The 21541-nt window shown below is 42.9% G+C and overlaps 2 protein-coding genes across 8 annotated transcripts in view; both read left to right on the top strand.

Moving 5' to 3' along the window:
• Nucleotides 1–60: 60 nt before the first annotated feature.
• iglon5 (IgLON family member 5) overlaps nt 61–21541 on the top strand; it is a 92026-nt gene continuing 70545 nt past the window's right edge. Inside the window, exons 1-8 of one of the 7 annotated variants that reach the window (XM_088388133.1) lie at nt 61–296; nt 601–659; nt 1124–1226; nt 9055–9255; nt 9610–9767; nt 9846–10011; nt 11160–11306; nt 12917–13077. In XM_088388133.1, coding sequence (XP_088244259.1) covers nt 11260–11306; nt 12917–13077 — 208 coding nt within the window. In that variant the 5' untranslated portion in view covers nt 61–296; nt 601–659; nt 1124–1226; ... (2 more) ...; nt 9846–10011; nt 11160–11259. Of the gene's footprint in view, nt 297–600; nt 660–1123; nt 1227–9054; nt 9260–9609; nt 9768–9845; nt 10012–11159; nt 11307–12916; nt 13078–18615; nt 19380–21541 lie in introns of those variants that run through there. The other 6 variants (XM_088388137.1, XM_088388131.1, XM_088388136.1 and 3 more) reach the window with 6 other exon arrangements.
• On the top strand, nt 4119–5355 carry hamp (hepcidin antimicrobial peptide). Its single transcript, XM_088388146.1, has 2 exons — nt 4119–4363; nt 4874–5355. Exons 1-2 carry the CDS (start codon nt 4277–4279, stop codon nt 5060–5062), a joined length of 276 nt encoding a protein of 91 aa, XP_088244272.1. The 5' UTR covers nt 4119–4276; the 3' UTR covers nt 5063–5355.

Below are 21541 nucleotides of genomic sequence, written 5' to 3'. Positions count from 1 at the left end.
CACTTAGCCCCGCCCCCTGGGCGCAGCACTGTCTAGGTGTGATGGTCTCCAGGTTGCGTTCATTGTTTGGAGTTTGGAAGTCAAAAGTAACCCAGATAAATGCAGGCTCTGGATAAAGCTATGTATCCTCGGCATAGCCATTTTGTATCGTTTCAGAATGTACTGGCACACTACTTCGAAGTGGATGTTGTGGGTTATTCTTGCTCCCTTTCCGAAGTCTTAAATGTACCAAGATAAACCTGTACTGCTCCCCTCATGGCCATTTACATTTCCCAGATAACGTGACGCACACCGAGGTAAGGAATGTACTGTATCTGTATTAGGGCCAGGCCAATTTAATCCGCAGAAATTGTCTCTTTTACTGTAAAGAAAATTGACAAAATTTGACAGTTTTGTTATTGTTACATTATGGCTGGTTATCAGTTCTGGCAAATATCAAAACCAGTATCGGCTTATAAAAAACTATATTGGTCTGGCCCTTTATGTTATTGATAAGATATTCGAATGCATTTTTAGCTTGTTAACCGAAGTGCTAAGCTAACAAGGCTAGCTAGATACAATATTGTGCAGTTGATTGCTCCTCCTGCTCATTGTTGCTAGGCAGAATTTGATGGGGACCGCCAAAGAACTGGAAGAGGCAACAAAGGGCACGCAGTCAGGTATACTTTTAGTTTTTTTGTACCACTATTAAAGGATAAAACAGTTTTTTTCGTATTACCTAATGGTAAGATCCCAAAAATTGGATCCTGTCATTCTGTTAATTTTTATGGGACAGAACATATTTTGGCACCCTTCAGTTCTGTACCAAAATGATTTAAGATTACCTTAATCTGCTACAACCTCCACTACGTTTTGGGATTCTAAATCATCCTCATTGGGCAGTTTGCGGGAACTTCTGCATGGTGCAAACAATGCGGAATTTCCACAGTGAAGAAATCCAAGTGATGCAATAAGTGTCTCCTCTAATCTTGCGGGGAATTCCTGTCATATGTACTTCCTATTTTCTCCACATTGCCCCCTGCAGACCGAAAGCTGTTATTGCCCCCCCCAAACATCTTGTGCTTATGTTTATTTTCTTTCCACATATTGACCTCCTTTGGCCCATTTGGGGGGTGCTGCAAAGTCAGAGAGGAGACGGTTTGTCGGGGTAAAAGCGGCGGGTGTTTGCGCAACAGACGGGTGCAACGGCCTCCACCAAAAGGAACATGGTGGCGGCGCCTCCTGAGGTGAGTCTGTCCGCCGCCATGGTGCCTGGCTTTGTTTGGCCGCAAGATCCCCCCTGCTGATAGGCCCATGGCCAGACAACCGCGGGTCCAAATGTACAGTATATCCCAGCAGACACTTCATTAGGAACACCAAAGCTCAAGTTGCTAGTGGTTGGAGGTGTTGTTAATATTTCACAATGTCATATCACCGACTCCAATAGCTAAAAGTACATTATTGATATAGTAAGCGTCTTTTACCTTAATTCAATCCGATTTTTAAAAATGCAACCCTAGTGGATGAGAGAAGTTGATTTGTCAACAAATCAATCTAACCTGTAGTATTTCTGCCCCCTAGTGGAAGAGCATTTAATTCTTTTGCCTTTCTCTATAGATGGCTCAGAACAGGGATATCAAACTTATTTTTGTCACCGGCCGCATCGTCGTCATAATTTCCTTTGAAAGGCCATTATGACCGTCAACAAACTGAGACTAGTAAAAACTGTTCAAATATTTTTAAAAGATCAATGGCAACAAAAATTGCTAGCAATATCTGTATTTTTTTAAAAGTGAAGACTATTTGTAACTTTAATATTGACACATGAAATTGATGGACAATATGTCTTCGGGGGCCACATAAAATGATGTGGTGGGACGTATCTGCCCCCCCGTGCCTTGAGTTTGACACCTATGGGATAGAACATTACGATTCTCAAAAACGTTCTGAAATATTATAAAATGAACTATAACCTTTACAGGTGAAACTAATTTAATCTTCTCTGAACTTTTTAATGTACTGTCCAACTTTTCACTGTTCCACTGTAAACGTGGTAGTCTGACATCATCATACTTGTAAATTGACAAAAAGCACGGGACACCGTGTCTTGGTGGAGAAACCTCACAAAAACACGTTTTGTCGCATGATGGCGTCGGGAGGCCCCATTGGCGCTTTGTTGACTGTGACGCAACTACGGCCACCGAGGTTATCAGTAAGCGAGACAGACCGGCGCATGGTCCCCGCTGCCACCGTTGCTAATTGAGTCACCCTGGGCAATTTCTGAGCTCTTTTAAGGTGGGATGAAAATTCAAACGGTCGTCGATTCTATCTGCACTTTATCTTTATCCCGCCTCGCCTGCCGACCACTGCACGCCGCCTCCATTATTTTTGTTATTTCACTTCCACAGGTATTGATTCTGACGTTTATTTCGCTCGCAGGTTAATTAACCATCGGTTGTTTATCGCTCTCCCGCCGATAAGAAGAAATAAAATAATCCTTTTTGATTTGTTTGCGTCCCAATCTGCCTTATTATGCTTATCTTCTGCCATAGTCTCAAGGCTGTTTTATGAAGCTATGAATAATGAATCTTGTGTCATTAATAATAAAAACAACAAACACACCAAAGAACCAAAAAGATTGAAGAAACTCGGCAGAAATATCTCAAATTAAAATCGACGTAGGTTTCTTGACCGTATTCTGAAGGTCATGAATATATTAACAAACCACCAACTAAAATGATTACAAAATATCGTGAACCCTTTGGAATGTGATAAATTTTGTGGTAATGTGTTTTCGAAATACTGTTGGAAACGTATTATTCTATCTACACTGTGTTTTACAAGTCATCAATACTATAAAGAAACAATAAATAAGCATTGACCATGCAGGAATTTCTAGAAGTTGACTGGTAACGGGGCAGCATAATACAAGCGTACGTATAAAGAAAAACCTCTCAACTCTTCATGCAGCTGCAGTAATATTAGAAATATTAGTCAGTCTTGTCACAAAGGATAAAGAATATTTACATGTGAACATTTACATATTATCAATCTACATATGTTGCTCCTCCGTTTGTGTTCAAATATGCGTTGCTCAAAGGGTTGTAGCACCGCATGATGGTAACTTCTGAAATGTCCTAATTGGCTGAATTTTAAAAATTACAGATATGTAGAACTATTTCCCATAAATTGATACAAAATAAGAATACATATAAAATAAAAACAAAATAATGAAACTGACCCTGAAGGAATTTATCGCCCTGTCTAATGAGGTTTTAAAAAAAATTAGAAGAAAATAGAAAAGATACTCATCTTTGTCCACCTGGTCTCGAAATATTGTGGGTAAATGAACAAATGAAATTAAATCAACAAATAAAATAAATACAAAAGAATGAAAGCAAGCCTGCAGCAATTTGTGTAATTGACTTGTTATGGCTCTCCAAAAAGATTCTTGACTGTGCTCCACAGGTCAAAAATGCAATAATACGAACAAGCTAATGAAAGTCATGAATATAATAGTTGATAAATAATGAACACAACACTTTGTCAGTATTTGTGAGTCATGCAATAAAACAGTACAGGGCATGTTCCTTAAATTCGTTCAAAAAAATAATTCAACTACTGTCTAACGGATCAACAACAACATTGAGTGCTTTGGCACCCTGCTGGGATTTAATTCCGCTTCTACTGCACTTTTCATAAGTATTACGCAAATTGGGGAAGAACGAATATTCTGAAAAAATGAAGCGCAGATTTTTTTCCCTTGAGACCTTGTAATTACGTCATTTGGTTATCGTGTTGAATTGAGCGGATGCGGCAAATGGCTCCAGAATTCCATAAGTCACAAGCATAGATCCATTTGACATAGATTGGAACCCCGAATCTCATAACTGTGAGGCAGATGTCCTAAACTTGGGCCCCGTGTCGCAGAGCCAAAGAACAGTGGTTTGCAGAAAACATGACCCCCCCCCCCTACCGATTGCTTTCAGTTTTTACCGAAACAAAGAAGTTCAAACTTTCCCTTGCTGAGGTTAGATAACGCCTGCCGGGAAAGAGGCCAGGCGGGCCTCCGCAGGGGAAAAGGGGGGGGGGGGGGGGTGAAGCAACACCCACCATCAGTAAGCATAAATACCAGACATCATGCGCTCACACGGACAAACTGTGGAAGCGAGGACATTAGGGAAAGAAAGATCATCACCGGATAGTCGGCGGCGCCGCCACATGCGAGAGACGACCGCTCCACTCTTGACGATTTTCAGCCACATTTAAAACAAACCCACGTACCTGCTCATCAAAAATGAAGGCAATAAGCATTGCAGTTGCAGTGACACTCGTGCTCGCCTTTATTTGCATCCTGGAGAGCTCTGCGCTCCCCTTCAACCAGGTAAGAAAATCACCTCTTGGCTTTTATTAGTAATTAATTCCCACTATTTTCCATAACAGTAAAGTGAAAATGTCTCTTGGTGGTTTTTAGCTTCTGGATGTTTGATATGTGCCTTTTAAGAGGCGGAGCCTTGACAGTTCCTGATTTAAAAGTGAATTGTAACTGTGGCTCTTCCCACATGCAAGGTCATCACAATTTGTATGCCATTTAACCTCATAGAGAACTATTAAATGAAATGCGATGTGAATCCGAACGTCAAATTGAACAGAATGCTCGCGTTCAACTTTACCGCCCTAGAATTGTATCGCATCTGATGCATTGAGATTCTGCTCATTGAATCTTCTTTTGTTGCGAGATACACACCCCTAATATATACGTATACGTGTTGATGTGTATATGTGTAATCCTACTGAATCGAATCAAATCACTGCTTTAAAATGATCGTGTTTATGCTATATTTCAAAATTGATCACTCTATTGCTTGAACGCATCTATTTTTTACGGACACAGGTGCAGCAGCAAATGGAGGAGATAGAAGGAGGCGATGGTCCAGTTGCAGGACAACAGGACGTGGCCGACGGGGAGCCTTGGACGCCATATCACGCGCGACTCAAGCGGCAGAGTCACCTGTCGCTGTGCCGCTGGTGCTGCAAATGCTGCCGGTCCTACAAAGGCTGCGGCTTCTGCTGCCAACACTGAAGAGGACAAAAAACAAGCGGCTGGAAGAAAGGAAAAAAGAAAAAAGGCCCCTCGCATCATGATAACAACCAAGACAACCTTAATTTATTACGCTTCCTCACTGAGCTGGTTTCAAATTTTTATTTTGCTCGCACATGATTTAGAAGGTATTGTCAAAAGTGGCACAGTAGTATTTATTTTCATGTTTGTAATAGTTACAACATTTTTGTAAACTTTTTTTTTTTTAATCTGAATTAAGGCTGCCTTGTTGCCATGTTCATATTTGGTGACGAATAAACACACGTTTAAATTGATTTGCTTGTGTTTCCATTTTTATATGGGACTTTTGCTAATGTACAATTTTATCATATTTATTTTAAATTTCTAAATGTTTTCATTATTCATTTTTTTTATTAGTTTGTTCCAAAATAGTTTTTAAAAGACTATTCTCATCTTAATTATAATCTCTAATTCCCTTTGCTAAAATGTTATTCATTTAAACATATTTTTATTCACCTTTAATTTAAATTAGTTTTTGAAAAAAAAAAAAAGAGTAAAATTTTACTTATATACTCAATTATTTTTATGCATTTTTAACATTATTGTGCAGGCCAGAAATGCACAGTCAGCATATTCAGAGTCAACATTTGTGAATAGGAAAAAACATATCAAACACATCTTTGTTTGTTCGAGGCGTGCACCATGCATGACATCATCATCTATTCTCCAGCATCGGCATCCATTTTACAACCCATCATGGAGACGTTTAATATTATGCTGCTTCCAGTTATACTCCCATTTTTTTTTCTTACTCCAAGCCATTATTACGTAACCATATTTTACATTGTGATGGAGTGTTCAACCTGACAATCTGTCATAATTATGGGTTTGCACGTGTGAAGGAATGTGTGGATAGCAAAGGAGTGGATGTCGGAAAGTGGTCCCATTGATTGGAGGTAAAGGAACATTTGCATTTAGATGGTCCCTTTTCTTCCTTGTGTGTGTGTGTGTCAATACTGTGGTGGTCTTCCTTAAACATAATGGATCTGTGTGTATGTGTGGACATGAAGCCAAACAAACCATCACAAAAAAAGGCCATCGTTTTTCTACCGGTGACAAACGACACCACCCGTCATTCGTTTTAATTAAACAGAGGCAAATGTAACAATTAAGTGGCGCGTCCCTGCCAAGCCACCACGACAAAGGACACACTTGCTGGCCATTCGTCTTTGTCGGAGCGAAAATGCTATTTGTTTTATTTTAACAAAACTGGACACACCATACCCATTAAAGTCAACATCAAACTAGTGGTTTCCATGATGAGAATCTCAATAAGTATCATATCACCAATGTCGATGTAGCAGCTGAGCATAAGGAAAAACGTGGCCGCTGGGCAGCTTACTGACACACTTAAGATTCTGTCACCGTTAAAGAAAAGATAACACGTTCTCCGGGCAATATTCTTTACTAATCCCATTGGGATTTAGCAGGATTTTGCACAAACAGTCATGTATGGTAACAACAACAAGAAAAATGCTTCGGATTATTGAATGGCAATGATGCCATTGTTTTTTTTCCAATGGTGCATTGTCATTGGTTTATTTTTGAAAGAAATAAAAACATTTCTAGGGCAGCATGGTGAAGCACTGGTTAGCACAGTCGCCTCACAGTTTGGAGGGTGTGCGTTCGATTCCACCTCCGGCCCACCCTATGTGGATGATGTTTGTGTGTTCTCCCCGTGCCTGCGTGGGTTTTCTCTGGGCGCTCCGGTTTCCTCCCGCATCCCCAAAACATGCATGGTGGACTGATTGAGCAGTCCAAAGTCTAAGTGCAGATGGTTGTTTGTCTCTGTGTGCCCTGCGATTGGCTGGCAACCGGTTCAGGGTGTCCCCCGCGTACTGCCCAATGACTGCTAGGATAGGCTCCAGCACGCCCGCAACCCCCATGGGGAAAACCGGTACAGAAAAAATGGAATGGATAAAAACAGTTCTCATTATCTCGAAAATTTCATTATTATAAATAAAAAAATACATTTAAGATTAGAAAAAAATTTAAATTGTTTTTTAAATGTAAGATATTCAATTTAAAATAATTACATAAAACAAGTATATTAATGTACATTGTCATCGATTTTATACACTTAAAATAAAAAAGATCAAAATTATTACATGCATTAAAAAATCATTTAAAATAAAAATAAAACCTCATTGAATAATAATAAAAGTTCAATTGATTAATCAGGAGCATGTTGCGTCACATCATGTAACATTGCAGAGGAATAATGACTGCGATCAGCAGCCTCCGTCCTCCCGTCCCCTTTTGTGTATTGGACTGCAGCCCCCACCGTCCATGTCGATCCTATCAAACAATAAGCACCATGAGCAGAATGCGTAAAGAGGGAGCATCCCGCCATCCATCCCTGAGAGAAGACAATATATACTATATATATTTTTGTTTTATCTTTATATGTGGCTCGGAGCCACCCTGGGGTTGGCAGATAGTTGTCCTACTTGGCACGGAACATCGCGGCCTCCCCACTGTGTGTACCGTTTGGATTGCAGCGCCAACACAATCGTAGCGGCCGGCCACAATTTTGTCACCTCACGTACGGTGTCATTGTACTCATAAGTCACTTCCTCGTATATACAAATACACACGTATATTTGTGTATATATATGTGTACATATAAAAGAGTCCACTGGACATGGAAAAGCTATGTTTCTATTTTTCACTCCAAACTCTGGGAATAGACAGTTGGATCAATTGACGCCCTGACCATAGGCTCATTTATAAGTCACAGATTCGATGACATCAGCAAGAAACAGGCCTCGCTCTCTCAGGGAACGAGACGCCAATATCCGTCTTGGCGGTTTGCGATGCCCGGTGCGACCTTACAAATCACCGGCCTACCGGCGCTCGGTTACCCACGTATCGCGGAGAGAGGCGGCTAATCGGAAGCATCCATTACTGCGGCGCGGGTTTGTTTGGGGCCGGCGGCCGTTGGCGCTGATGGATGCCAATGAAGGCTAAAGGAGAGCGGGAACACATTAAGCACGTCGTTTAGAGCATTATGCTGTTCGTTTCAAATGCGCCTCTGCATGATTTGAGCTCAATCTATATTCCGTGTATATACTTGGTGACACATTGTAGACTCATTTGACTTTCTGGACACGGAGGCACCAAATATGGTTGAGAAAAATAGAGCGGCAACTGGTCATTGGACGATGGATTCAATGGGCAAAAATGAGCGGAAAATAATCCAAGTGATTTATTTTTCCAATTCCATCCTAGTCTAACTTATGAATACAGACAATTGTAAGTTTATCTTTGACAATGCACACCGGTTCAAATCCAGGTTGAAGGCACCGGTGCGCCTCACGGTGTAAACAACAGTGTCCAAAATGGAATGTTTGCCCGCAATGATGATGATGATGATGATGATGACTTGCCCAGGCGGGTGTCGGCATTCCAGTGAGTGCCGTTGCGTATGCATAAAAAAAGCACCCTGTTTTTGTTGATGTGTTTTTGCCAAACAAGCACACAACGGGGGAGTTTTTTCTTGCTGATGCGAGGAAACGGGAGGCGATGATTTGAGCGAAGCCTATGAATATATTTGGGTTTTATGAGCTGATTTACTCCCGGAATATGTTTTACTGCTCTCTGGCGCTTCTCGGGAATGCTTCATTAGGAGAAACCGAATAACATCGGATGTGGATTTAAAACTTCTGCGTGAACTCCTTAGACTCGCTCTTTTGTTCATTTGATATTTCACTACTTTTCATGTCATATTTTGGTATTTGTTTTTTTCCTTAATATGTTTGTATAATAGTTTCATTTATGATATATTTTTCCAATCCGCACGCAGCCCAACTCATATTAAAAAAAAAAATAATAATAAATAATCCAGTATATATTTTATATTTTTCCTGATATTTGTTTTGTTTTTACATATCCTTGCATCATTCCCGGTATTCTTTCTTATTCAATTCCCAATTTTTCTCTTTTGTTTGCAGCCCTGCCCTGACTCAGCCCTTTTGCGACAACTTGGAAGGATCAATAATCTTGTCTGAACACCCATGGTGACACGGGCGTTCCGCGGGGGGAGCTTTCTCATCAAAAAGTGATCTCGCCAGAAATCTAGAGGTTCCTCGTCTGGCTCCTCTGGGAAGAAAGACAGCAAATTGAAGAAGAGTTATTTATTAGACGCACACATGGTGGGTATTGCCGCCCTGCTGATTCAGCTCACTATGGCAAGACTGCTGAGTATACATCAGTCGATCCCGCCGCCCCAAACATCCGTCTGTCACACTTCATGGACATCAAGTCGGTTGCCTAGCAAGCTCCAAAATCGCAATCAAATGACGGATTAGCAACGTGATCTAGTCGGGTTAAAGAAGTTCTTTTTTCGTTGGCAGTCCTTGAATTTGGGTGCAAGGAAAATCAGGAAAGAAGGGAGAAGGGAAGGAAAGAAGTATTGAAAAGATGCTAGGAAAAGTGTCACTCATTTCAGGTCACTTAACAAATTTGCCAAACTTCCCGAGGCTGAGCTTCACTGTTTTTGTTTACAGATCTGGTGATTGAGACAATTCCACTTCCTCTCCCTTCATACCTTCTGTGGAGTAACTCTGTAACATTAGAAGGCCACTTATGCGGCCATCTTTGTCAGCCGAGAAATGGATGTGAAATTGGGTGTTTACTTCCTCACCTTGCGCTTGACGCGTTGTTGGTAAGATAAGATCTCTCTCTGGGGAGAAAGACATAAAACACACACTTTTCCTGTTTTATGTCTCCATTTTCCTGGCAGGACAGTAAAAAGGCTTCCAAAAAGCTTGTCGGCCATTATGACCTTTAGCGATTTCTTTTTTCTCCCTGTCGCTTGTAAAAAGAAGACATTTACCAGCGTATGACATCCAAATAGATAACAAAATCACATTTGATAGAAGCTCTTGGGGCAATCTTCCTCCAGTGCGGTAAGGCCCTGAATGACGCATTCTGGAAAAATAAAAGATTGACCGATCAATCAGTGAATAAGCAAATGCGCTAGCTTGCTAACTAAGGGACTGACTAAGGTCCATTTTGCATAACCTGATTGCTAACCAATCAGTTAAGAAACACTGAACTAATTCACTAGCAAAAAGCTTGATGCTAATTAGTAATTGCTAATGCTAATTAGTGAACTTAAAACTAATACATGAACGATAGGTTAGCTAACGCGACAGAATGTAGGTTTATTACTAATCCTATTTGCTTACTAATTTACAAACGAACATTTTTTGCAAAGTGACTGACTTATCAATAAATGTGCATGTAAATTAGCTTGATAGTTAGCTATTTGGTATTCTATTTAATAAACAGTTGGGTTATGGTAGGATTCAAGGGAAGCTCTATGCACTGGAGAGGTCCAGTTGGCTTAGAGAGAGGTGAACCACAGCAGGGACAGAAGCAGAGGATGTGTGTGTGCAAGACAGATGTCAGCGGGCGGCTACAAAGAGGGCCTGGCTATGATCTGCTCAGTGTGCAGCTTCTCTGATGTCCTGATGTGTTTTTATTTAAGGCAGGAAAGATGTGGGAACAACATCAAGCAACGGGCAACCAAAAGCGTGCTGCCCTTTGCAAAAACAGCAAGGAGTGTGACTTCTACTGAGGCAGGACAAGCTTAACCACATCAGGCAGACTTGTGGCACCTTGGCTTGCTGTATTTCCATTGGATGCAAATTTTGCATCACTCGTTTTACTCATTCCCTTACGTTGCGCTTTTGGAATGGGCAACTATCAGACAGGCGATACCATTATAGTAGATAGTGCTTATGTGTTCTATTGTGAATTCTGGGAAGAGATCAGAGAGTTGTGCAGGCACAACCAATACAAACATCCTTTGTGTCTGTGTCAGTCAAGCTTCTTAAAAGCCACAAATGAATGTGAGGCAAGATGAATGTACTCCATTTATGACTCCAGCCGAACTGTGTGCAAAGACAAGCATAAATGACAGCGACTGTTTCTCTTCACTTGTTACTGTGGACGTTTATATTCGTCAACTGGAATCCCAGTTTACTGCCACTGACGTGTATATATTTGTCCTATTTACAGCATCTATATGTCAACTATGGTTTTTCAACAGGTAGACATGGAGATGGCCTCACCCAAATTATTTGTGAATTGTGAACTTCACATTCAAATACTCAATTCGGACCAGAACAAAAGAATTGTTGCCTTCCAACATGGTAGCATGTTATCGGGCACGTGATGTCACAACTTTTGACCTGATGTAAGTTTGAGCTTTGTTTTGTTTCCGCTGTGTGTCATTCATGTGCTTTTTCTTCATTGTATCAAAGACAAATTCCTACCTGGTGCAGACCAATAATCTAATGTAAGCTAACTAAACTTTAGTGTACTGTCAACAGAACCTTGAGGGACTCCTGCTCTTCTCCCCTCTATCTGACATTGAAGACAAAAAACCTTTTGAATTTTAAATCTTTATTAATCCCTCAGTGAGGAAATTTGTTAGCCAGATTCAGAATTATGAAGGTCATCACAGAAGTTGTGTTTTTGTCTTTAATTTTTTTATTTTTCTGCCTGCTAATCAGCGATGAGTAATTAATTCGTGCCTATTGACAGATAGAAAAGTTCCGATTGACTTGAAAAGCATAAAAAAATGTTTTTTTAAGAGGAAGAATGGAGCAGAAAAAGATTGAGATAAAGTTGTAATTAGGCCACTCCGACAAAGCGTAATTCTTGTAATTGTTCCGGCCTGCCTTTTGTTTTGTGGCTGTGTGAATTAATGAAAGCCTTATCTTGATGTGGCCAGCCCCCAGGAAAGAACCATAAATGTAGAGGACACTTCTAGAAACATGCTGTTTGTTTTTATGTGCTCTTTTTCAAAACCAGGCTAGCATCTTCAATTTGAAACCGTCTTGCAAACTTGACCTTGACTTTAAACCTTAAACACAGATTTGAAAAGGGTTTCAAGGGTTCAAGACACTAGGCCTGGCTTGAAGCCCAAATTTGAAACCCTAACCCTGTCTAAAATTCCAAAATTTGGAACCCTAACTCTTGTGGAAAACCTTAAATCTAACTTGAAGCCTTGATTTGAAGTCCCATTGACTATATTTCTTGTCACATTTGAAAGGAGGCGTCAAGTAAAAGCATATTAATAGACAAAATGGACGTGCGGACGGCTTAAGGGCAGGAGAAGGCAAGAGCTTTTGTGGCCTGGCAAAGTGAAGGGCGTGAAATGAAGAGAGCCAGGGGGGGCCCGCTGGAGTGTGTCCCACATGGGAATGAGTGCCACCGGGTCAGCGTACAAGCGGCTAAAAAGAAGAGAGAGACGGTCAAGGCCCATTAGGTCGGGATGGCGCCAGAATGGCGCCTGGCGCCCTCGCTGATGGGAAAATGGAAAGTTTGCAGCGGGCCAACTTCTCCAACACCATCAGGGACTCGTCCGTTACGCCTGCACGGCCAAATATCGAGCAGATTTTATTGCGAATACAGAGCAGCCATTCAAACGTCCTCGCTGTTGGCATTTTCCCAAACATAAAATTTTGGAATACAATTAAGAAAATTCACAATTTCAAAATTGTAACGTAAATAATTTGTATCGTCAAGTCATATTTTTTGCAATTTAAATCTTAATATTAAATAGCTTATTTGAAAATGAATTTTTTTGCCAATAAAATTGTGAATTATTAATCAAATTATTACTTTCAAATTGTTTTTTACTCTTTATTCATTGTAACCAACAGAGAATGTTGCCTTTACATCACCACAGCAAATTGTAATTCCAGTTGACACAAATAATGAACACATCCACTTTTTCATTATCATCAGCATGTTTATTCTATCACGTGTTGATGCTCATGCACTTTCATCCATTTCCAGAACCAGCACGTACAGAAGCAGGTCTCCATCGGGCTTCATGCCCGCGGTGCAGATGGAGCCAACGTGGCCCAGAGGCTCAACCTGCCGCGAGGCCGCACGGCAGCAGATGTTTATCTCGGGACTGCAAGGACGACAAAACGATACTGAAGCAAATTCAACAGGTAAGGAAAACAACAACTCTTAATACAAGCCTGGAATGATAATATAGACGTTTTGGTGATTTCCCGGTGGGCTGGGCTGCTTTTCCTACTTTTCCTTTTTAACTCTATTATCACCTTCTTCTTGTACAAATGTGTTATTTATTGGCAGGCAAAATTTGACTAGTAACAACCCTAGCAAAAATATCGTTTTTTTAAAGAATCACACATTAGTTCAGTAGTCATTCGAAAATTAAAAAAAAAAAATCTGTGGCCAAATCTGCATTGTCTTGCAAATTCTTCGGTTTAAGAAACAGATAAAAGGTGCAACGAGAACTGCAGATCAGACACAGCAGAGGTGGCGGCCTCTATTGTTCAGGCAACACAAGCAATTTTCTCTCTCCCCTTGTCCTCTTTGTGCTTTCCTGACGACAAGCTCGGTCCTGATACGCACTGTATTATTCCCTGCGCACACTTACAAGGTACTGACACGCCGGATTCGCTCCTTTTGTGCCGACAAAGCGACATGATACGCCTCGTTCTCGTAAGAGAAGGTCTCGAACTTCAGCGTTTGACATTGCCGATGTGGTGTTGCAGAAAAACCCTGACAGGGCACTTGACGGTTTTGTTTTGCTCAGAGGCTTCAATGAATATTCATGTTTTTTTTCTGCACCTGCTATAACAACAATTTCAATTTTCTTTCTTGTTTAAACAAATAAGACAATGCTGAATTGTCATTTTTATTTCCACGCTCTCTTGTGTGTGATGTTAATTTTGGGCTTTAATTAGACGCTAATGTCTTCACCAGAGGCTTTTTCGTGCTGTGCACGGATACAACACGCTTACTTTCAACAGTGCGCCTAATGGCAACTATTTGTTTGCCCAATGAGACTAAAAATCCTTTCTTCTTCATCTCTCTCAAAAAGCTGTCTCCTCATCCGTCACCAGATTAAACCAATAGCTTTACACTATGTATGTCATCAAGTCTCACGCATATCAATATGTAAACAGATTTTGAATAGCTGTCCGCTGTCATGCCTGATTCACAATGTTGACATCCAGAATTTTTGGTAAAATCTTTCTGTCATGACATTGCCGACAAGACTGACTGAACGTTTTAATAGCTGTCCACTGTCGTGCCTGAATCACAACGTTAACATCCAGACTTAAACAGCTTTTGAAAAATTCGGTCGTGACTTTTCTGTCAAGACATAACATTTAAATAGCTGTCCACTGTCATGCCTGATTCACCACGTTGACATCAAGACTTAAAAAAAATGTTGGAAACCCTTTTTCTGCAGTGACTTTGACATCAAGACTGATCATTTAAATAGCCGTCCACTGAAGTATCTGATTCACTACTTTATGTTCAACCATTTTTTTTACACGGTACATTTTTATTAATATAGTAGTTATTTCCATAGCTGTCCTAAGCAGCTCTTGAGTGAGGCCTAACAACAGTTATCAGCTTGAGTGACAGATGAATAATAACGCCACACAGCCTGAATGCGTCACTGTGGCGACCAGTCAGAAGCGAGGCCACCGATTCACTTCCCGCCGAGTTGCGAGCACCCGAGTCTATCGCTGATGAGGCGCGGCACAGCGACGTTTCAAACATGGCACGTCGAACTTCCTGAGCTATTATTCTGTCGGTCAGAAAACGCCACCGAGCGATTCCTGGGGAGAAAAACGGAGGGCAGGTTTTTTTTCCTCTTTGTCTCCTGGGAAGGACTTTTTCAAAGGTCATGGTACCCGTAGGAAACGCGCCACTTTGTATCGGTCGCCACTATGCAGCCTATCACCGTCCATCTACGTTAAAAGTGGCTGTCTTTGAATCAAAGAAATAAGAACAAACTAAAAAAGACAAAATATTTAAAAAAAACTAATAACAAAATCATTTCTAAGCTATTTGCTTAATGGCGCTGCAGTAATGACTGACATGTTTTTCCCGATACAGATCAATTTAATAGATTTAATTAAAAACATTGCCTTAAGTGACTCGTAGCGAATGATTTTGTTGGGCTGGAAAAAATATCAACTCAGGGAAAACATATGTGTGTGTGCGTGTGTGAGAATCTTTTGCAATCAATAGGTTTAATTATGGTGTGAACGTGTTCGTGTGATTGTCAACAACTGATGACAATCCCGCTTTGATTTTCCTCATGTTCCGGTGTAATTGCCTGTAAAAAAATCACACCAACTCTGACATTAGCAGCAGAGCGTTTCCGCCCCGCCATATCATTATTATTATCATCATGGTTATTTCAACTGCGTATTGACGAGCCTTTCCCTTTCATTCCCAAACAACCCCTTTTTAAAAGCCAGCGACTTGGCTCTCTAACGACTTCTTAGCGCCGTTCTGCCTTTCACCTTTTTGCTCCATCTCTTTTCTTTTCTATATTGATTAGCGGCTGCAAAACTGATTATTATCGTTCACGAATAGACTGCAAGTCTTTCACTTTTATATACTGCTGCAGTGCTTCCGGACTACCTGAAGAGAACACCATACGTGTCAAACATTGCAGGATATTTGAGAAAACATTCCGGTCAAAATAGTGTATTAGCGCCGATGCTAACGCCACAGGATAGGTTCCCTGGCTTGTCTTGGTATCATTGCTGTAACCACACTTGGGTCGGCGCCAACGCTAACCTTGCAAAACTGTCTTGCATTAAAATGTGACTACTTAAGTTTTTTAGCATTTAGCATTCATCGTTGGACCGGCCTTATGACCTCATGTAGCATTAGCCTTAGCATCTGCGCTAAAATGTCTTTAATAGTGAGTTGTCTGTAATCGAACGAGGTTTATTGTTGTCTGCCGAGGGAAGCAAAGCAATTATTCCTTCGTCTTCTATATCACAATGTTGGCTCTGTCTGTGCGCTAACTCCATCCAATCAAAACATTGTTTGGCCATTGCGCCAAGGTTTCCAACCCCGTTTGAATAACGACTCGCGGTGGCCGTTGGAGGACGAGATAGAGAAAGAGGAGGAGGAGATGGGTGAGATATAAGCAGGATCGCCAAGGTGGCGAGACACCATTGCGGGATTGCGTCAGCGCTAACAAACGAGCGAATCAATGGTGGTCAGAATGAGAAGGCCGCCGGAATTCTCCAGTGGAACAAAAGAAAGAAAGTAAGGATGACGCAACAGGTGTCACGTAAAACCAACGGAAAGCTACCCACCATTCACATTAGTAGGTACAGTACATCTGCAAATCTTATTTGGACCTACACGAGCTTGAGCTCAATAATCCTTCCATAATTAATCATTTATCGATTAACGACTCAGTGCCTAAAGTGCCTCGCTGAGTGCCAGCAATGCGTGCAACAGCACTCCTGGTAATAACAAAGCATAGAAGTTTAGCCCGCTGACAGAAAAGTTCTGCTTTGTTACGGCTCGTTTACGCGGAGATCGATGGCGTACGTGCATGATAAATTGCGCGGGGACGGCTATTGACGCGCCATCATTAAGACTTTTTTAATTAGTCGACTGGGAGGGAGAACGGATGGGGCGTAGCGGCGGCAGCAGAGGCCTTCGTCGCGGCTACCCAATGACTGACTGCGTACACGTCATCTTGCGGAAATTAAAAGAAAAAAAAAATTAACTTAGTATTTTTGCAGCTATTTTAGGGGTGAGGATTTCCCATATGCTCGCGACCCACCACACACTTTTTTCATGGTTTTATCAATCTCCCTGCATAATCCCCTTAGATGAATCTACCTTCATGTTTCCCAGAGATGAGGAGCTCGCGCCACAATTTCCTCCCCAGCTTTTCCTCGTTTCGCCTTTCCCTCTATCTACCCCATCTTGCCTCATCCTCCATGTTTCTGTGCTTCCTTGCGCCACTCTGGGATGATGGAATTCAAAAGATGAGCCTTTCCAGACCAGAGGGCAACCCCCCACCCCCACCCCTTCTTCTTCAATCACACTCGGCAGGACTTCTCCGAGGCGCAGTGATTACATCGAGGGCTCGGCAGCCGTCGCCATGACAGGCGCTTTGGTTTTCAGAGACGTTATGATTTTCTCTTCTTGTTTCTTTCTGTATGGCCATGACAACCACCATTGGCATTTCCAAGCATTGTGGGATGGGGTGGGGGGGTGGGGGGGTCATGGTCGCCTTTACATAAAGCATCCCGTTTCGCCAGGTTGAAGGTGTCCTTTGCGTGTTTGTCCTCAGTCGACAAGGTGCCAATGGCAGACATTAAAGAGTGGAGGTCCGCTTTCTACTTTATTAATTGGGTGTGAAATGACTGTCATTCCAGTCGAGGCGCTCAAGGTGTCTCGATGACGGAGCGTTTGGCCCGAGACGTTGATAGCCTCGCTGTGCATTTAAGTGCAAACGCGGGTGTTGCCGCACCACCCGTAAACGCTTTGGAGGGGGTGAGGGGCTCTCGCTTGAAGGAAATGATGGATAGCCGAGGGATCGGTGACGCGTGGTGGCTGATGAGATTTGCAAAAAATATGATCGCGGTGGTAATCAGCTTGTCTGGCTGGGAGGAAGAAATGTAGACGCGAATGTTCAAAGGTCGATGTCGACTCAAAGGAGTCTTTGGCGCACCGTTTTGGCATATTAAGATATTCATGAGCGGGTAAGGACTTAGTTTGGACACAAACTGCAAGTGATTGAGTATTTGCAGTAATTGTTGTTTTCTGCAGAGGATAACGAAAATAAGCCTTTGTCAGTCTACATGGTTTGATGCACCATTGGTGGTCCAAAGACAGGGATGATTGTGTGTTAGCAGGAAGCAATCAAAAGGCAACATTGATGCGTCATTCTTTTTTATTTTTAGTTTGACAGTGCCACTTTTGTACTCGGCGTGGGGTCAATTGATAAGTCAAACTCTGTCCCCTCTGCCTTGGATAACAACCTGCCCTCACCGCGCAGTCCTTATAAAAACCTTTTAGAATCTCATTTCTTAGTTCACTCAATTATAGAGCCATTATTGTCGCCGACTTGTGTAGAAAGGCTAGATATAAAAAAACAACTCTTGCAATTTTTCTTGTTGCGGGAGGAAATTACTCAGCTCCCTCCTGGGACCTCTGCCTTGTTCCAATTGACTCAATTGCGTCCCCCAGCAAGGGACATCTGGAAGCTTTGTGTACACGTCATCTTGAACAGGACGCGCTTTGTCGGGTGCCTCAGCATTGTCTGAGCACAAAAAGTCTTTGTGAAATATTTTACTTGTGTGACACGTTAGTCATATCTACAAGGGAGAAGAAAAAAAAAAGATCCCCACGCCTGTAGTGCTCCTGCGGGCTTGCTGCCACAGGAAGTGCTGCGCAGCTCCCAGTAATTGTCTTGTTTTCTGAGGCAAAAAATGTAAATTTATGCCAGCACTTTGTCAAGTGTAGCTGCTTTTATCCGTGAACTTCGCTCCCGAAATAGCGAAGAATGAAAACTTTATTTATAACATTCCTGGGGAATGTTTGGTAGATAGTAGGTCGTTGTGATGATTTTGACATTGCGGGGGTTACGTTCCATTGAGTTGCAACACGTGTTATCGCTCAAGATGTCATGATGGCTGGTGTAGCACCTGTCTCCCCCATTTTTTTTTTTTTTTTAAAGTAAAATCAGTATGCTCATCCTGAACCAACCCATCTTTTGTTTGCATTGTGCCTCATCAAAAACTAAGCCCACCTGAGCCCACCTGACCCATCCTTCCCTCAACTCCCCCTTGTGATCTGTTAGTACTGCAGCGCCACACGCTCGCCCATAAATCACACGGCATTACCCCCACCATCCCAACGACGCGCACGACTCGCGCACGCCTGCGATTGGACAGGCGAAAACCTCCTCTCGGATCTAATGGCCCGCCTCCCTCTCGCGCGCCCATTGGACGAGCCCCTGCCTCGGAGCTGCCACTCAAGACGCCGGAGCTCCTTGTTGCGCGCCTGGCGTGCTCTGCTGCGGGGCTGAGAGGGGGACGAGGCGCGCTGCATACCAACACACACTTCCACGGGAGTATCAAAGGACCCTCCACCCGGTCTCCGACACATCCACGCCAAGTTTTTGCAACGAGAATCCCAGAGCGCGCACCACTCTGATTCCGGAATATTTGCTTTTTTTTTTGGCCTTTGCTGACATTTTGCAAGCGTGATAAACCGCGCGTGGAGTCCCTTTGCAGCGAGAAAGACGACAAGTGGACCCGACTGATGTTCCGCGCGTAGAAGACGCTCTTGTTTGCTTGACATTTCCAACGCAGGAATATTCCTTCCAGCAACAGAAACAGAACGAAGCGCATCGCTGGAATCCATCTCAACTCCATCATGGGCTGCCCCCTCTTGTGGAACGCCTTGGTCGGCTTGGTCCTGGTGCTGTTGTGCGAAGGTAAGTTGATGAGACGTGCATTGGGATCCACGCGTGCCAATTGCTTCATGTGTTTATATGGAAGGATGCTGCGCGCCTGTACGTGCGTGCGCGCGCGTGTGCGCGTAATTCACCAGCGCGGAGCTATGACCGAGTGCAACGAGTGGTGCATGATAAGATGTTTACTCGGAACCATAATAACAGACTAGAAGGGGTGGGTTTTTCTGTACGTGACACGAATGACCGCCCATCTGTATGCACAGTGCGTGCGTGCGTGCGTGCGTGTGTGCAGCGTGTACTTGTAGAGGTGGAGCGGCCAATGCAGAGGACTCTGTGTTGTCACCTCTCAGAATCAACAAGGTCGACTGGGACAAAGAGTGACGCGTGGTGACAAACTGGACATGCAGGGGTCAAAGTTGAAGTAGGTGCAAGTGGAGGGCGTCCAAGGTGATGTTACCTGCAAAGGACTTTTTTTTTTTGGGGGGGGGGGGGGGGAGGGGGGGGCACTGCACCCCTAAGACAGGCACAAATAAACTCATTAAGGCTTAGTGTTGTTTTGCAGCAATAGAGTAAAATAATGGTTATCAAGTGTAAACGGGAGGTCACATTGTGGATTCCGGTAGCTGCAGTTGTACTTGCATTCCAGTAGGTGTCGCTGATGCGTGTTTCTGAACTGTCAGACTGTCAAACCAAACAACAGGTAGAAGACGTCATGGATTCAGATTGCTATAAAGAAATGATCATTGCAATGCAGTGCCTCAACATCCCCTCAGTAGGTGTTTGCAACATGTTATATGTCTTTGAGACAATCCTAGTAACTTGTCTTGCTCATTCTAGAGACTCTACCACGTTGTGGTCACTGTCTAGTACTTTCTAGTAAGTCATACTGATAATCTTCTCACACATTGTTCATTGTGTCTTGCACATTTTGGCAAAAAGCAGGACAGCAACCGTACTGTAACTGTCAAGTAGAACATTGTGTGAAACACAATCCTGGTAGTCTCTGGAAATTTTAGCACATTTCAACAACTGTCTTGTCTACTTCACGGACCCTCAAAAACCATGCCGGTGATTTTCTGACACCTTCCAGTTCCTGCCTATCGCTTTCTCATACCTTGGTTTTCAGTGACAATCGAACATATTCTGCTTGCTGTTTGGCACATTCCAATAACACATTCTTGGAGCATGTGTTTCGAGTCAAGGACATTCCGGTAACTGTTTAGCACAGCTGTATGTGGATTTAAAAGAACACACGCTTACATCAATGTAAAGTGCTCGAGCATCCTAACATGCTTAGTGATCAATAAAGTTTGGGATCCATTAAAGCCATCTCCCATCCATCCTCACGTCATCCCCGAGCGCTCTTGGCATGCTGTGGGATGTCCCCACGTTTATTAGTTTTGCAAGACGTACTCAGCATGCTTGGTAATTATGCTCACGCCCCCGCGTAACTCCCTCCCACCACACACTCCTACTCTGTCTATGCACGCCTGGAAAAAAAACACACACCTGCCGCAATTAGTCCCGCCTCCGCCCTGTGGGAAATCAGGATATAAATAAATTACCCCGACCCTTAATAACAGTAATTGATGTGTCAGTGCAATAAGACGGCGGGTTAACAACCTGCAGCAGGACTCCCGCCTCACGGGGGCAGAAATGAGCGGGTGGGTCGGCGGCGGGGTGCGACCGGTCACGCTTGACGGTGAGCAGACGGATGGCGCTGCGGGATGCGTGAAAAAACAACCAACTCGGGGGGACGCGCATCTACCAGCACACACATTTCATTTCACCCGTCCCACTCGCCTATGTCGCTTGATACCCGATAGATGGGTCGAGAGAGCAGGTAGGGTCAATTTGTCATCTGCCTCATCTCTTTGATTTCAGCAGCATATGTGGGTTGAATTTCAGTGAGCCCAACATGCAAGAACACACACATACATACACACACACATCAATGCACATTCCCCCCCGCTGGATCAAATGTGTTGGCGAGCAGAAGAAGAGGAGGGCCATGCCAGCGTCAACAGATGCCTGCTGTTGCTAGTCTGGAAGCTGTTTTTTTTTTTGTTTTTTTTTTTTTGCCTTCCCCTCTTTCTTCCTTTCTCCCTATGAAATCTTCAGTTTGTCTCCCGTACACGTCTCTAACGCTTTTCGCCTGGTTGGCAGCTTTCATTTTTAGCACG

The sequence above is a fragment of the Syngnathus floridae genome, chromosome 10, assembly GCF_059516105.1.
Source record: "Syngnathus floridae isolate MCC-2025c chromosome 10, RoL_Sflo_1.0, whole genome shotgun sequence".
Taxonomy (NCBI): domain Eukaryota; kingdom Metazoa; phylum Chordata; class Actinopteri; order Syngnathiformes; family Syngnathidae; genus Syngnathus; species Syngnathus floridae.
The sequence above is the reverse complement of the archived record's forward strand: the minus strand, read 5'-3'. Positions and strand labels throughout refer to the sequence as shown.